Below are 18,181 nucleotides of genomic sequence, written 5' to 3' on the forward strand. Positions count from 1 at the left end.
CTGCTAGGTGTGCATGCTGCATTTAAGGCAAAGAGCAGACAGAAGAGAACACACAACTTGCACTACAGCTGGGGAACAGAAGACAAAGGTCACAGTTCAGCCTCCTGCCTTCCTCTTTCCCTTAATTCCAGGGAATCTGTATTTGAGACAGTTACCTTATACCGGTTTCTAGTTTAAAATCATTAAAATTCTGAAACTGTTTCTTTAAATAATATTCTAAAGTAAAACTGTTAGAAAATAATTGGATTTACTATCAACTTTAGTCTCTGCAACACTTAAGACTAATTGTGAAATCACAGAAAGTGATCTTTTTAGTCATATAATCAAAGCTTTGTAATTCACACTTCAATGGGAAGTTTCACACAGACTTCAGAATGTAAAGAAGATACTGGCAATTTTCTTTAGAAGAGGAAAAATACGGTGCCTCCAATTCAAAGCATACTGTTCCCCATAAACGCCAAGCTGGAAATATTGTTTGAAGGCTAACAACTTCTGTTCTTCCAAGATCACTAAAATAACTACAGAAGTATCTCTGCTCTATTCCCTCCCGTTCCAAGTGATATAAAGGGGTAAGAGTACTCAGGAAGTTAAAAAACAAAACCACAAACAAATGCTCAAAGGGCAAACTTATGATAGGGAAGCACGGAAAATAAACAACCCCAATACCTACACAGTTAGTTTCCACACATTACGTATGCTGCTCAGAGACATACAAACAAGGTTTTAATTTAAAGTTTTCAATTGAAAAAAAGAACTTTCAAAGAATAGCAAGCTTAGGAAACATGAAAATCATTTGATATAACAGAGGAGGAATCCAACTAATACACAAATTGTTGCTGAAAGTCAAATTTTTATTTTTTAAGGTTAATAAATGAAGAAGATGCATCTCTCGCTCCTGTTGATGTTGGCTGCATATGCACCTACATATTTGCACAGTATAAGTCAGATATTGAAAATCATGACCTAACCTTTAACACCTTCTGCTCTTCCAGGAAACTCTGTTCTTAGGCACAATGTTTTTAAGTGCCATAAAGTAACAAAATGAGCATTTAAAGGCTGGAATTCATATCTCAATACATAAAATGAATATGTAAGTTAAATCTATTCAAAAGATGACATTTAACCTCAGATGTCTACCAGACTGTCAAATTCTGATATTCTGTCCCCTTTGGGTAACACTTCCTCTCTTTTAAAGTTGACATATAAATAGTGGCTGCTATGCTTTGCTGGCTGCCACAGACTATACAGTATCACTTATCTGGTGACACATTATGGCACTGGACTTTGTCATAGCTGTCAAGATTTCAACCTTTTCTTTGTGCTCCTTTGAAAACAATATAATAATAGTATGAGACAATTTCTTCACAAAACAGAAGCAGGGCTAGCAATTGCACAGCTCAGCTCTGATATGAAATGTGTAACTACAAAGTTCACTTCTTAAACTTTGAAATTCTGCTTCTCCTTAACCTTCCTAATGTTGCACCAGAACACACACTCCTCTCTACATTATTGATATGCATGACTTTTAATAAACCTCCACTAATGAAAACCTGAGAATTTGAAGCTGTTAGCAACCAGAAGTGTTCTCATTGGACTTCACGCAGGTTATTCTTAGATGTAAATAACAAATAAGGTGGGGTTTTTTTTGTGAAAAGTGTTGTTGTTTTGTGAAAAGTTACTGCATTTTCACAAGAGAAATCACTTAAAGAACCCCACAACTTTAAAAAGATGATCATTGCAAGTGCTAAGTTTATAGACCTTGCCAAGAAATTCCTAACTGTGCATCGTTCTCTAATCAAACCACCAGGCAGCCTAAGCATCCCTGTTTTGAATACTCCCCTATTTAGGCAAAGGTCTCCTAGATATTGCAGGGATGCGCATCAATAGTTTCAAGCTCAAACATATTTTGTTTCTTCCCAGAAATGTTACAACTTCACAAAATAGCTGCTGCAGTGAGTAATCCAAGAACTCTGTTGTTTAACTGCAGGTGCTGGTTTGTTTTTTTTATTATTTATTTAAAAAAACAAACAAAAACAACAACAGAAAACAAACAAACAAAAAAAGCCTTTCTCCCTGGTAAACTTTCTCCCTAAAAATAACTCCTTGGGGAGCTATTCAGTCCTGTGCTTCCCATTCGTATCTTGCAGCTATCACACATTATTGAACAGTGGCAGTAAGCCAGAAATACGTACCCTTCCTTGTTTCACGTTTTTAAAAAAACTAAGTAACTTGAGTCATGGCCGCATCCATGTAATCATAACTTCCCCTTTCTGCCCAAGGACTCTTCCTGTACAGGTACCATTCCTATGAGGTTTCTGTGAAAAAGAACAGCTGCAATCCCCTGGCTGCTTGGTCCTCATCCTCTTTTGACCACTAAACCAGCGTGCCACCGCAGTCACAGCTTTGTAGGCCAACCACTGTCACTGCATATTCTCAGCTACGCTCAGCGCGACACAGACCCTGGTTTTATCTGTGACAGCCTTTTCAGACTTTGAAACCAGCAAAAAAGAACACTCAATCGTGGAAAGTAAAAGGCTTCCAGGATGTGGAGTGCTGACACCACAGCTACATCTGACAGACATCCCACGATGCAAATGCCAACTTGGGAGAACCTAGCAACCACACAGAGAATACCTGGTCACAGAACTGAATGAAGATTTATTTGGAAGGAAACTCTCTTCAGGAAGCCGTGACTTGTACTGATGTAAAATCCAGCGTATTTAGAGTCACATAACATATTCTACTCATTTGTTGCTGCTGAAAGAGGGACGTGCCATTCTATCTCCCCAAACACATACACACACCACATTTCACTAGTTCCCATGTTCATCTGATAACTTCGCGAGATCCTTCAGCTTGCTAACACTACAGGAAAACAACTGGTGGGGGGAGAGGGAAGGGAGGGTAGCCATCCTCTGCATTAATGAGTCGAACCAGCCTCCCAAAAAGCTTTGTATTATTAGGTGTTGTGCTGGGTGGGTGGTAGGTGAAACAGAATCAGTCACAGCCCTCAAAGGGCTACAAAGGCACATAGCCATTGCAACTCTTCTCACTGAAAAAGCAGCAATATTCTAGTTAGTATGAAGCTGTTACAAGCACATCACTTTGAAGTAAATCTCCCAGTAAAGGAAGCCTGTTTTGATTCAGTAATGTGCTTCTTAGCTGGGTGCAATCTTTTTCAAGGCTACAACTATGTAAAGGTTGAGAGAAAGGATTGGATTTCCACTGTTAAAAAAAATTACATTTATTTTATAACTTAAGGAATTGTAAAATACAAAATGGTTGTCAACCATTTTTGATAAAGAAAAATACATTAAGTATCACAGCAATTTTTTTTTAAACATTTGATCAGTTTCTCCTTTCCTTATTACACATACATGTCCTTTGCAGTTTCCTTTAGGATTTGAAATAAAAATATATTGTTGACTTTATTCATGGTTCTCCAATCATGCAAAAAATTATTTAGGAATGAAATAAAAGCAGGGGTTATACCCAAGGGAAAAGTACACGGAATCAGAGTTGCAAAGCATGACTTGTCTTTTGCCAAAGAAATCATTTGGCGATTCCATCAGTATTTACACTGGAGTCACTGATTAAATGAACATGACTTAGGGCTCCAATTCATAAGATGCAAATGGGTCAGCGAGCCGTAGCAGAGGTAAGAGCTCTTGGCCAAACTTGCATTGCAATTTTGCAAAATGAACATCTATACTGCAGCAAAGAGGCCTGACTAAACGCCGCCATAAGTAATGGCCTCTTGTCACTATAAACCAGTCCTCCAAAACGTAATGAACGAGTGTGCCTGACAGTCCTAATAAGAAGGATCTGAGGTAGCATGGGGTGATAGTGATGCTAGAGAGTTTAAATCTAAATCTGACAGCTCATCAAACCAAACAAAGTGCACACACCGAACACAAATTCAGACAGCTCTATCTATCACATGGGAAGGCAGCGCCATCACGCCAACAGGCAACCAGCACGCTAAGACACCAATGGCCTAATGCTTTCCATTTGTTTGGGTTTATTTCCCCCGATTAACCTCTGTGGCAGGACAAAGACCAACTGAATCACATTCTTAGGATGAAGGGGGAAAACAGAGTGCTTCCTTCAGACTTTATTTCCTAAATTCTAATGGATTTTGACCTTCTGACTTTTTCCTTCCCAGCCGCCCTAATGCCTCATGCACTTTCTTAGAATTACTTTGTTTCAGTTTTAGTTTGTAAGTGCTCTGTAGCATCAGCTACTATACTGAACTGCCTGTCCAGTAACAGCTTTCCTAACTATTTTAATGTAAGATAATGTTAGAGGCAGTAATAGCCTCCTAACTAACTAGACAAACTGCATAACTTCTATGTACTCTCTCCATAGTTAGTTCATTCTGCTAGTTTCAGGAATAATTTTTTTCTTTTTCTTTCTTCACCACCTTCAATTTGTCTCAAATAAATATCTCTGTATATTTTTACAGAGCATGAAGATCCACATGATGAATACTTCCAAGCTGAAAAACCTGGTTGCAAATAGAAGTGTAGCAAATAAGGACATATATAGCCTACCTAGACATGACATCATTATTAAACCTCCTTCAAGTCTGCAATTCAAAGAAAATAACAAAGAAAGATATGTGAACAAAGCAACACTATTCACATTCTCACCACGAGAAAGATCTGCTCAGTGCCGCCTGCAAGGAATATGCAGGTGGAACACGCCACGAACCCTAAGACAACTTGGAAGAGTCTCCTGAAAAAAAAAAATTGATTAACTTTTGCAATTTTGCAATTTTTGTGAGGATAAGAGGGAAAGCAAAAAAAACTGAAAAAAGTAAAAAAAAAAATCTATTTGGGGAACAAGGACAATAGGAACTTGTTTTTGAAGGCTTAATTTAAGACTGTTAACAGTCTTGTTCCACCCATAAGCATTTAAAATAGTGCTTTTTTTTCATTCAATGCACAGACTGTACCTCCCCCCTTCCCAAGGCTGCCATTTCACTGTCAAATGAGATGTAAGAGTTCAGTTGTGCTCTTGCACTATTCTATAAGATATTGGGTCTTGTGCACTTTTGGATAACAGTAACAATTTTAACTTTACACCTTTTTTTTTTTTTTCCTTTTTTAAGTGTATTCCACAGAAGAAGCTCCCAGACGTCCCGAAGCATCTCCCTCACTATTCCCTTCCAGCTAAGACTCTCCTTTGAGCCACTTATACAAATACTTGAGCGTTCTAAGCAATCACAACACATGGCTGTTCCTTTATCGCACTAAGCAATATTGTCTTCATTTTCTCTTCCTTCCAGAGCAGCCTGTACTTAATTACTTGTTCTCCTGTCACAGAAGTCGCATGCTTTTTGTATGCTGTTTGTGCAACACTTAAAGATGGTTGAGTCTAGATCCATGAGTAGAGCTCCTCAGCGCTAATAAAACAACCAAGCCACGGTCTATGACATTTAAGTCTTTCACCTGAAAGTAAACCAACCTCAGACAGCCAACCTGTACTCCCTCTCTTCCCTTAATCCTTATCATAAGCACTCTTAAACATTATAGAATCCTAAAAGCAGACTCTCTCAATCTGTTATTTGGAACAGCTGGAAAAAAAAAAAAAAAAAACAACCAAAAAAGCCTAAACAAGTTCTTATTGGGTGACTTTGAAAACTAATATACTAACTTAATATACCCCCAAAAAGCCAAAACAAGCTTCACTAAGTCATACTCTCTACAAAGCCTTTTCTTCTTGACAAGGAGTAGATGAATTCTACTTAAATACACTGTGCTGCAACTATCAGTGTATCTGATACCTAGACAGAGACACTAGGCTGCAGCCTGCTAACTTGTATGCCTACGTAAAACAGATTCTTTGTGGTAACATAAAATACTATACGTATATATAAGATTAAAACCTAGAACAAAAGCGGGGGTCAGTGAGGCAGGGGCACGGACTTTAGTTCCCATTTTATTAAGTTAATGAATTTCCAAAACTGCAGGAGAGAATAAACTCTCATCTGCCTCCTTTCGTTCCCTTACAAAACTAATTCAGTAGGAAACACACTTAGCTGTCAAATCCATCCCATTTCTTGAGCACTTGTCTGATTAGAAACCAGAGGAAGGACAAAGTAATCTTCGGAGGGAAGAGGGGGGGAAAAAAAAAAGCCCGTAACACTGGATTATGCGGAGAAGAATCTTATTTAAGAAGAATGTTTCTGACATTTATCAAAACCACAAACTGACACTTCAAAAGAAAAAAGGAAGACAGCTTACAAGGCAGAGGTTAATTCATTTTTCTTTAATTTTTTTTTCTCCCTGAAGGCTCATTCGCGTCTTCTGCCAATCCAACCCTGGAATGATCTCTCAGGTGTATCATCCCTAACAATGGCAGTTTTATTCTCAAAGCTTTTCAATATGCTAAATAAACTCTGAGAGAAAAAATGTATATTTATATTGCCATCTCCTCTTAATGGGTTTAGAGGCCCGGTTTGTACTTCTAAGGTACTGTAAATCTAACCACAATCATTTTCATTACCAATGAGTGAATTCTCTACGTGCCACCAAGAGAGTCTACCTGCACGTTCTTACAGAGCAATTCTATTATTGCGTAGAAGAATCACAAACATTTCTGAAGCGATGCGGAGTCCTGGGAAAAAAAGTCAAATACTGCTTTCTAAATACTTTTGAGTTACTCTTGGGAAGAACAAAGTAGCAGAAAAGGACACTGACCTTGTTTCTACAACAGGGCTGTAACATGGCGGGGGGAAGTATCTTTCCTCTGAATGACACAAGCTAAGGGTGAAAACAATCCATTTCCAGGTTCATTCAAACCTTTTACCTCTCTAAACACAGTACTTGGGGGGGGGGGGGGGGAAGATGTTTAATGCTTCTGTGATTTTAAAAACATCTGCTAAAAAAACATTGTGTAGAACCATTCCAACGCTATCAGATTTAACTACAAATTTCTTCAACCACTTTTGAAACCAATATCCTTGGCACTAAAAGCTTCATGAGACAACATAGCTATTGCTCTTATGAAAACTGTATTTTCTTTAACATCACCAAAAAAAGTCAAGCACAAACAGAAGGGGAAAAAGAAGGATCAGCTAAAGACAACACAACATCATTGTAGATTTCAACAAATCTATAGCCTATTTTTTGCTTAGTTGTCAGAATTATAGACTCAAAATTACCAACATCTTGAGAAAAATAACCAGTAATTATGATTATATTGGCCATATAAGACCCTCAGACCATCTCCAGAGTACACATTCTGCAACCTTGCAAACCTGCTCTTTAAGGAATGCGTGGCAACTAATAACAAACTCTGAAAGGAAGCAATATAAACAAATTCAGTGTTTCAGATGAAAAGGCATGAAAAGAATTGGGAATATAGTAACAATACACTTCATTTATGGCTTCATAGTCATCCTAACAACGGTAATGCCTTTTTATCGCTTCCCTACTTCCAGGTACACTTTTTCAGAAAGTGTTTCCCTTGAAAGCTTTGGCCATCATCAGGTTTGTTGTGGTTTTTTTTTTTTTTTTTTTTTTTTTTTTTTTTATTCTAACTGCTCCAGATACTGAAAAAAATAAATCTAAAGGCACAAAGCAGCTAAGGAAAGCCACCACAACCAAAAGAAACTTCTCCTAGTCATTTGGGATAGACAGTTGAGCACAGATAAATGATAATTTACACATAATACAATGGAAGCAAAGAAATCTGTTCATCAGCCCCCCTGCTGCCAAAGCAAAACAAATAAAGCAACAATCAAAATATAGCTTTTGAAACCATAACATTTATATTTACTACATTTTTTCTTTTCTCTTTTTTAAACAGGAATGTTCTCAATACAATGAAAAACTATGGAAGAGATCCTCAGGATGTATCTTTACATTGTCTCAAAGCATTATGTATCCACAAACACTTAAGACACAATATAATTAAAACTCTACACCTGGTATATGTAGATATACCTTCCCTGGTAATTCTGAGTCAACAGTCTGATGCAACAGTCATCGCAATGGTGCTTACAAAACACCACTTAAAACATCTTCAACTGTTTTGCTGAGAAAGTACAGAAAACTAAGAAAAAGCCTGTAATTCAGTACTCGGTGCTATTTCCCCTCTACAATGCTTAGCTTCTAATGTTTTGAATGTCTACAAGATGCACATTCCCCCATCCCAGAAAAGCTCACATTTTGTTCAATATGGGGACAAATTCCTTTCTGCTACTGTGAAAAGGAAACCCTTCATGGCAGACTCAAAAGACCTTTTCAGTTTAGACTCTAAAAAGGTAATTTGATGTAAAGAAAATTGTTTGAAAACATCTGGACTAAAATGAAATCCAGCAAGGAGCAACAAATAGGCTATTTTCAGCCTCGGGACATTTTGTTTCTTGCTTAAAAGCCTACATTTGTAGTGCTGACATCTCTGTACAAGGCTCACTTCTGTTAGTACTGTCCAGACAATTATAAAAATGATTTATCAAAAACCCAGTCACCAGAACAATTTGGTACTTTAAAATTCCTTCTATTCCAGTACCACTGATTACAGCAATCATTTTTTTCAAGCAGGTCATTCAAACAACAGAATATACAGGAAAGACTGACATGGTTCATAAGACCTGGCAGGAGACAAAAGTGGGTAAAGCCTTCTTAAAATATACAAATCTCCCAAGATATGCACATACTTAATGGTAGTGGGTGTTCTTAAACAATTTGGTCTTTTTCAAATGAGTGAAAATCCAGAGCTCAACCATAATCCAACTAGACTATACTACAGTCGCATCACCTTCAAATGTTGCATTTATAGTCTTTTTTCAGATGAAAAACTGAAATAATGGGGAAAAAATGAAAGCATGATTTCCAAAATTGTCCAGCTAATTTGCAAAATTTCTTAAGGTTATTAAATTAAGGTTATTAAGGTTAAGATCACACACACTTAAAGGCTCTGTGGTTCTGTGGCTGTTTAAAATTTTGTAATTGGAGTATTTCATTGACAGGACAGTTCTTAATTTCATTCAAATCAGCTCAGTGATCTCAAAACGTAATCAATTCTTCTTAGAGAGGAAGCAGACATACTGACAATATTTGCACATCGGATTTTTCTGCTCAGTTCTCAAACATTTAATATGCTCCACCTTAACTCAATTACTTTTATCTGACATTTTCTGAAAGTACCAAGTTCAGGCACAATGCGCTGGTATGCTACGTAGCAACATACATTCAAATGAGAAACTGTAGTTTGGCCAAAAAAACACACTAAGCACATTCTGTAGATATATCCTAGGTTTTACTAGGTTTACAACATAATTCAGCAATTCAATAATACACATTTCTTAGGTTTTTTCAGTGAAACATAAGAGCTTTTCTTCTATTTATTTTAATTATTCCTAAGTGCAAAGCATTCACTAACAGAAACAAGTCTTATTGTAATATGCTCCACCACTCCTCCTATATTCTGGAATCTGTGCAGAACACCTGCTGTAGGAAAAAAAAAAAAGTGCTACCTTAGAAAGTGTGTGCACATATCCATATGAATATTGCTAGGCCAAAATTAAATAGTAAGGAATTTTGCAAATGAAAAATAATGTCTAGTACCATAATTAGATTTTATTTTTCAAGAAAAGTAAACCAGACTTTCGGAAGAGTAAAACATCTGTAATGTGGATGTGTGATATTTATGGAAAATAGAAAAAGTTGTATTTATAAATGAGTTTATTTACATATTTATCTTGTACGTTATATATTAATAAGTTTATGTATTTGCAAGTGACATTTACAGAAAATTTTGAAAAAGTATTAAATGAGGTTCTAGAAATTTACGGGTAGACACTTGCATGTAAAAGTAGGCAATAACAAAGTTTCATATCCTGACTGTTCTGGACTTCTAAAAGGATCTGGCATCCAGAAGTACAATCGTCATGCAAACTTTAATGGAAAGAAGCAGGGAGGAATGGGACTCCTTTTCTAATCCTGTTTCAAAGCTGTAATTGTAAGGCAAACATTTTTAACAGCCCATATTCTATATCATGTAAAAGCATAACTAAAGGGTGAAGAAAAATAGCAATATATTCTTTCAGCTTGGCAACTGACCTTGTTTTCTTGCTACATGGCTTTTTATCAGATTTTAGGATAAGCTGAGATTTGTGCCATAAAAAAACCCCAAAGCTGCTAGCAGCCAGTTTTGAGGCTAAAACCAGTGAACTCATGCTTGACTGGAAAAGGAGAAAAAGGACCACAGATAAAGTGGTCTGGTACGTTCTTTGAAGGTTCTTCTCTGCAATTAAGTATAGACGGGAGAAGAGACTGGGCTTTTTAAAGAGCATTATCATGTTTCTTTCAACCTCATAGAAAAATCAAAGTGTAAAAGTTATACAGCTTCTTTCATAACAGAAAAGAATTTCCTGAATGCTGAATTTATATGGGAATCAACAGCAAATATGCAGATCCTGGCCATTAAATAGACTGATTGGCTTCAATCAGCTTTCCCAAAAGACAGAAAGACCACAAGACATCCACAAACAAGCACTGCAGAGACACATATGCTTCTTCCTACGCTAAAAGCCAAATCTAACAGTATTATACAGTGGAGAATGAGTGTCCTTGTAAAGACAGTGATAGCATATCCCTTTAAGTCTTCTTACTTGCATCAAGTAGGCACCAAAGGTTTAGAGTTCCGCAGAACATTAAAGTTCCTGAAAAAACAAATTTTAAAAGGCATAAACCTCAGTTGAAGGCATTTATTTAAAATGTCAATTATCTGTATTATTTTGTCCTCCTAAACAAGGCTAGTGTATAGATCCCCATGCCTTTCTGTCAGCAACATCTCATATTGGTACTACACCACAATGGGGCCCACGTGACAAGGCCACTTCTGCCTCTCAACTTCAACCCAGAGAAGTTGTAACAATATAAAAATGGACAAAAGTTCACGAAAGCCCATCAACAAAAGATGCCTAGAAAAGTCTAATGGCAAGAAAAGCAAATAACCCTCAGCACTTCCTCACAAAGCTCTTTACTTGCAGTAATCAGTTTCAGAAATTTCCAGAGTCCATCACGGTATCCGTGTAGTTGTCAATGGGATCCTTCTACCAGAAATTTCTCCAAATCCCTCCAAAGCCTGATGTAAAGACACAGCGTCCTCCTCTACATCCCCTGACAAGGAGTTCCACAGCCTTTTATTCAGTATCTAAATAAGTAATTACTTTTGTCTGATTTTGAAACCCTTACCTGCTAGGAACACCCATCTGGTGTCCCTTAACTGTTGTAGTAGAAGAATAAAGCCATTTCCTCTTCAGCCTCTCTTACATTTATTTTGGACACTACTGCTATACCCATTCCTCACTTCTCTCTTAAGTATGAGGAAAGATGAAACAGTCCTAGCTTATTTAGACATTCCTCATATGGAAACTATTACATACCTTTACACCATCCCTGACTGCTCATTGTATGTTTTCCATTTCACAGATGCAAACTTTCCACCAAGATGATCAAGCTCAAAGAGTCCAGACAAACATAAAAATAATTATGGATACAATGTGAACATCTGCAAGACATGCTGTGATCCATTTTTCAGATGACTCACAGAAGCTCAGAGACAATCACTGTCTACATCACACAAATTTACCTAAATTCCAATCTTCGGTCTATGCTTAAGAGATCAAACTTATGTCTAAACTATTTGCAATTTCCAATACATGAGTCATCACCAGAGATGACAGTTTGTCTTTTAATGACATGCCCAAGTATAGGATTTAATCCTTTTCAGCACTGTATAGTATACAGACATTATTTCACAAAGTAACTTTCTAAACACAAATATTTGGGGAATCCTAAATGCGAACAGTCCTGCATACATAACATGAGTCCCTCTCTCTCTGCTTTGCACATACATAAAAGCAGCAAGAGTAGTTAAAAATCAGATGACTAAATCTGATTCTTTCCTTTTACTGAAACATATGAGAACACCTATAACTTGCACAACTTGCAAGTAGGAACTGAAAAGCATGTGAGAGTTATTCCTTTGTTTTATGACACTAAAATAATGTAAATGCTATAGTTCTCCAGGTTTCAAAGGAGTATAAAAGACTACTGAAATTAAACCATGCAAGCAGTAACAGCACCCATTGTTGTTTTATTGCCTGCTGAGTTCCTTTCAGGCACTTTAAAATGTCTGTCTTAATAAAAAAATCTACTGAAAAAATATGTAACTGAAGTATTGCTGCTGGATCTCACAAGTTTTAGACGGGACCAAATAACTCAGTTTGATACAACTCTACTATAAAGGTCAAAAACAAGCTGTGAGGCTGCCCACAGACTGGTTTACCTCAAGAGCCCAGATTTTAATGATGACAGAGGTTGTAAATCCTGAAGGTTCCTGAAGCTTCACAACGTAAACCCTGCTGACTTAAGTTCTTGTATACTATGCAACTAAAACTGAACTTAAAAGAAGGATCACCTTTAAAGAAATTTATCCACTGCTTATACAATGTCATGTCATTTTCAGATTTAAACACTCCTCAGGACAGATGCAAGAAAAAAGAGGAAGAGTTCATGAAACAACATTAGCAAGAATTACACTTAAGCTCTAAGAGACTTTAAAGCAACACAATAAAAACAAAGCATGTCCAAAACAAGCAGGCCCAATCTACAGCAGCAGACTGCGTGATTGTCTTAAACGATAAAGCTCTACTTCTCCCTTTAAAAAAAGTTGCTGTTGTTGGAGATTAGTCTAAGACATAAGCCTTGAATGACCTCACTAGACTTTTTATTTCATGCACTTGGGAAAAAGCAAAAGAATTTGGTCTTGCCTGGAAGTGAGAGGGGAAATCTACAAAAAGGAAAAATAAAAACTACTACAGTACATAGAACTGCTCATCAAAAGCACGTAATAAATTCCCAACCTATCATCATTCACATAAATAAAGCTCATCCACAACACACTGTGGGTCCTGAGACAGCTCCATCCACAGCCATTTCCTCATGTTTCCATTTCTGCTTGCTGTTTCCTCTTTCCTGTCTGGCTCCTAGGTAAGTTTTGGGAAAACAAGGATGACTTACAAGTGACAAGAATTTTGCAAGTAAGAAGAAAAACATTAGCACTGATAATTTTCATGCACTAAGTAATAACTTGAGTAAATCCTAAACCTGTTTGCCAATATTAACAAACAGTTGGCAAAACAAATCAATACAACAGTGTGGAAATCCCATAGAGGACAACAAAACTATCAGATATCTGAAGCAAATAAGCTACCCAGAGCTTTACGTACATTACTGATAGGTGCTACGAACTTTTTAAAAGAAAAAAACAATCCAAGCTCCCAAATTTACTTCACTGTACAAATTTAACTGGCATCCAGAAGAATCTGTTGAAAATAGTGTGAGGGCTCCCTCTTCTGACAACATTTTGGACAAACCGTAAAACTGGTCAGTCTGTACACGTCAGGGTACGTTCTGGAAAAAAATCCTGGCTCAAATACATGGTATTTATTTCCCATTACTTAAGAAAGCCAAAAGTGCTTTAATCTTAAAGGAAAACAAACTTAAGTCCAAGAAACTGGTAATTATTATTACAAGGAAATTTCTTTGAATCTTACAACTAGGATTTAAAAATAATGCATATTTTGATTGCGTAACTTAGAAGGAAACTACCTAAAATAGGAAACACAATGCAAGACTGATATGAAAGCATTTAACAGATTAACAGATAAGGTGACCTGTGTCCAGAATCAGAAGATAAAATAACAAATGATACTTTATAATTTAGCAAGCACAGACCTAGTGAAGTAATATCTGAACACAGTGGCCTTTAATGAATCACTAAAATAGACACCATTAGATTTGTGGACCCAGCTCCCTTGTAAATCAGGCCACAGAATTCTTGGTTAAGACTGTATTGGAAGTCAATAGTGCCCAAGAATAAAAATAGAAATTTGAGGATAACAGACTCTGTTTTAATCTTTTAATATATATTTATGACTATTTCTCCTTCTGTTGAGCTGCTGCCCCTCCTTTTGGGCTGAGTACTCAAGCCAGCTTTCCTCTCAACCAGCCCTCTCAAATGTGACCTGAAACAGTTGCCCTGTTCCCTCAAAACCATAAGATAAACAAGAAAATACACACAGCAACGGTAAACTCTTATTCATTAACTCTCAAATACAGTAACTTCAAAAACTATACTTCACCACTATACTTCACTGGTATATTTAGGTCATTTCCACAGAATATCTCCACTTTTCACTTAATAGCTGCTCACATAAGCAGACTGCAAACAGTCTTTGAAAGCAGATGCCTTGTTAATTTACAGAACTTGAAGAATTCACGCATCCCTTAAAAACAGAAAAGATTTAAACATGTCTCTACAAGATGTAACTCCTCCGCATGTTCTATTCACTAAATTCAATACATTCAATAAACAAAGCCAGGGTAAAATTTTGCTCCTGTAGTCTACAAGGACCCACTGTCTTACACTGTTTCACTGTTCCTTATTTAACATACTGCTGCACACTCCACCTTGGTCTAAAAATCCATCTTTTGAAACCTCTCTCCTCCCTTCATCTGGGAACCTCACAAATAAATCATCATTCCCATGTGACAGAAATTGCCTTTTCACCCTCAGTGAAAGATGGATGCCCGATACATAGTTCATTTCCCTATTGTTCCTTTCTTCTCTGGAGATAGCTGGTATTACTTACTCTCCCTGGTCAACGATCTCTGAATCTAATCATCCATAGTTTCCAAACTCCCAAATGCACGACATGAACACATCAGAAAAAGGTCAGTTGCATTTGTAGCAATATGATGCAAATCTGGTACATTCCCGAGTCAGATTTTTAAATAAATAGTTTGCTTGTACTTTAAAACATTCTAATAATTTAAATATGTATTCTTTAATAACACAAGATTGAACAGGCCAAGTTAATTTTTGGTTAGTACAAGACTCAACAGGAGCAAAGAAGGCAGATGTCCACAGCCCCTACCACCCAGCCATGACAGCCTGAAAAATGGAGAGACCCCACAGATGAGAGGAAGAAGCACTAGACTGGCAAGACAGGCAAACACAGCAGCTCTCATGGTCAGCAAATATGATACCACCAGTATTTTCATAGGCACCTTCTGTCAGTAATAAAAATACTGTGTTGCGTGCAAAACAAAACTCATTCTGTAAAACAGTAGTCTCTATAAGCAACGGAAATAGGCATTAGAAAGAACAGTTCCTCTGACCACATGAACTAAGCAGATATCTATTTTAAACATACGTAACTAACAAAATTAACTTCAAATCAAATTTAGTTTCCACTGAACCTTAACACAGCTTAGCAAGCCCCTCCCAAGAAAGCACATGTGTTTTAAAAGCACTTCTGAGTTGCTGGAATGACAATTACAACTTCTATTGCATCTCATTTTAATCTCCCATACTGCTTTAATTAGCATAGTTTCTGACTGTCAGTCAAGATGTACATTAATAATAGTCCAACTTGCATTTGCCAGCCACTATTAATTTTTCTTTTCCATTCTCTTCCAGAAAGGTAACAAAGTCATAAAAACGACTACAGCCTCTCCAAGGCTCTAGTCTAAATTCATCATCTCAGCATACAGCAAGATTTTACTGCTACACCAGCAAAGCACAGCTTATACAAACACCACTGTAATGTAACATTAAAGTTCTTTTAAAAAAGAGCAACACTTTTTAAAGCAAGAAAACATTACACTGGAAATATTAATACAATTTATTCATAAATCTGGTTATCATAAATCAGAGAAAAGGCATGTCTCACCTTACCTTCAGTAACGTTAGTTGTCGCTGAAGCGCCCAAATTACCTGCTTAAATTAATCCAGTTTATGAACTATAATTATCATTTGAAATTAAGTTACCAGCCAAACAACTGTCCACATAGACAAAAACCTTTATTCTTGGAAAGAGAAATAAAGCCAAAAGCATTGAGACGTATAGACAAAGTAGTCACTTATGTTTTACTTTTCTTCCTATTTTAAATGAACTTGGTTTACCTTCTCGCAGAAGTCAGTAAGAGCAGTGAAGTCCCATTTCTTGGAATAAGCAACGTTGTACCTCAGTATAGCCTCCTATGGAAAGAGCACAACAAAATAAGCCTTAGAGATACATATTAACAGAAGAAAAATGATTTTATGAAATGTCCTATTTGAAGGAACAGTACCATCTAGTGGCTAAAACCTGTTACAAGGCCTAGCAAAAAAATCCATAAAACTATATTAATATGATGCAACACCATGATACAGAATCCTGTATTTTAGGTTTAGCATTGAATAAGCTTTAGTCTACAAGTTTTTCCTCCTAGCACAAAACAACACAAGGCATGCTTGGATCTGCCTACAATGCGCAACATTCCCCACCCCATGCTTGCTCTCTTTAAAAATACCAAAGTGTCCCTCAGCAACATAGCAGAAGTTTCACCAGTTTAAGAACTTAAAATCAGAGCCACAACAAAATTAAATAGGCCCTTTACAACACCAGCCACCTTTAAAAAACTCTCACAAAAAAAAGCCAAATAAAATAGAATTATCAAGGGAAGTTTCATTAGTTGCTGGGGAATACTGTTTATGCGTTAAAAGTTTATCTGTAGTTTTTGCATCCTCCTCCTTCCCTGTCTTTCCGGTATAACCTAAATCACATTATTCTTCACAAAAAAAACATAATAGCAATTCTAAGCTGCTCCAAATCACAACACATTAAAATCCAATGAGAACTACAAGAGTTATCAACAGCGCATTAGTCTCCAAAATTTACAGATTTTTGTCAGCAGCTTGAATTGTTGCAATTTTAGTGGAGTACACTGGCATGAACAGTCACTGTTTCAAACTCTCTCACCTGTGCAGCGTCCTACCATCTGGGTGTAGAAAAAGCCAACATGCTACACTTACCACAAACTAGTAGATACCACTGGACAAACACAGTTTTGTACAGCCTTAGAAAAGACAATTCATTTTAATAATACCTAATAAATTCAGTGGTAAAACTTAAGAGTCTTTAATTAAGACCCTTAATTCATTAGGGAATCCCTTGAACAGCACAAATATTTAAAAATTTATTTTTAGAAGTGATTAAACAAATAGGACTGAGCCAGAATCACTACCAGTACATGGGGAGCCTGAATGTACTTATATGTATATAGACCTGACTTCAAATTGACAAGCTTACCTTCAAATCATGCGAGCAAGTAAATTTGTTAAGTAAGGCAGTTTGGATAAGTTCCCATCGACTTCCAGCAGTTCTATCTCCATTCTTTAAAACAAAAGCCCAAACCAAAGTCAGATTAAGTTATCCAAAACAGAAAGACATATTTACTAATAATTGTCTTCCTTGCCACATTTTTTAAATAAACTTTGCTCTATTTGTGAAGTTCTTTAAAAATAAACTACATAGTTTGAGCAACCGTAAAGTACTTCTGAAACTTCTAGTCCACTGCATTTTACCTCCTTAAGAGTTCCTTTTTAATTGAAGCATTCACAAAATTCATAAAGAGCTCTTTTTCACATACGCAGAACTCTTCCTCATGCCATCTCAAGAAGGACAAATAATGTTCAGTCCATTCCTTGTGAAGACAGTGGATTTTGTAGATAAAACATGACCACAGTTTATAAAATCCACAACTCAAAAATACAAACTGAACCAAATTCATAAAAATGTAATATTAAGAACAATAAGGGCACAGATCATAAAAGCATACTGCTGTGGCTGACACTTGTACCAACCCAAATTTAAGACATTCTGTGATATTTTTTCTCAACAGAAAGCCTTATTGCCCATTGCAAGCAACAATGGTATCTCTTATGAGACTACCACAAGGGTAGAGACAATTCATCTTGCTCAACTGGCAACAAAGATCTTATCAACACTATCTCTGAAACATCAACTAAATTCATTTTATATTCCATCTGTAAAATTGATAAACGAAGAGACTGCATATTTCCTAGAGGGTACAAAAATTATCTGTTTCAGATTCAGATCAAGGATTTACTGATACTTGTCTTCACTACACATAAGTAAGGACACACTTGCTCATTTTATTCACCACAGTCTAAAAGTATTTCAGTGGGTATGTTTAAGTAAGTCTCAAGCAGTGACAAGAAATACCAGATGAACCAACCACGCAGGGCCAACTCTAATCTCTCTGACGTTGTTTTAGTGGAACAGCAGACAGATACACCTCAATCTATCAGC

The 18,181-nt window shown here is 36.6% G+C and overlaps 1 protein-coding gene across 2 annotated transcripts in view; it reads right to left on the minus strand.

Moving 5' to 3' along the window:
- PARG (poly(ADP-ribose) glycohydrolase) overlaps positions 1 to 18,181 on the minus strand; it is a 75,669-nt gene that overhangs the window by 46,851 nt on the left and 10,637 nt on the right. For both annotated transcript variants that reach the window (XM_063337800.1, XM_063337799.1), the window contains exons 6-7: positions 17,159 to 17,242; positions 15,991 to 16,065 (exon numbers count right to left, since the gene is read on the minus strand). In XM_063337800.1, coding sequence (XP_063193870.1) covers positions 15,991 to 16,065; positions 17,159 to 17,242 — 159 coding nt within the window. The remainder of the gene's footprint in view (positions 1 to 15,990; positions 16,066 to 17,158; positions 17,243 to 18,181) is intronic.

This window comes from Chroicocephalus ridibundus, chromosome 6, assembly GCF_963924245.1.
Source record: "Chroicocephalus ridibundus chromosome 6, bChrRid1.1, whole genome shotgun sequence".
Taxonomy (NCBI): domain Eukaryota; kingdom Metazoa; phylum Chordata; class Aves; order Charadriiformes; family Laridae; genus Chroicocephalus; species Chroicocephalus ridibundus.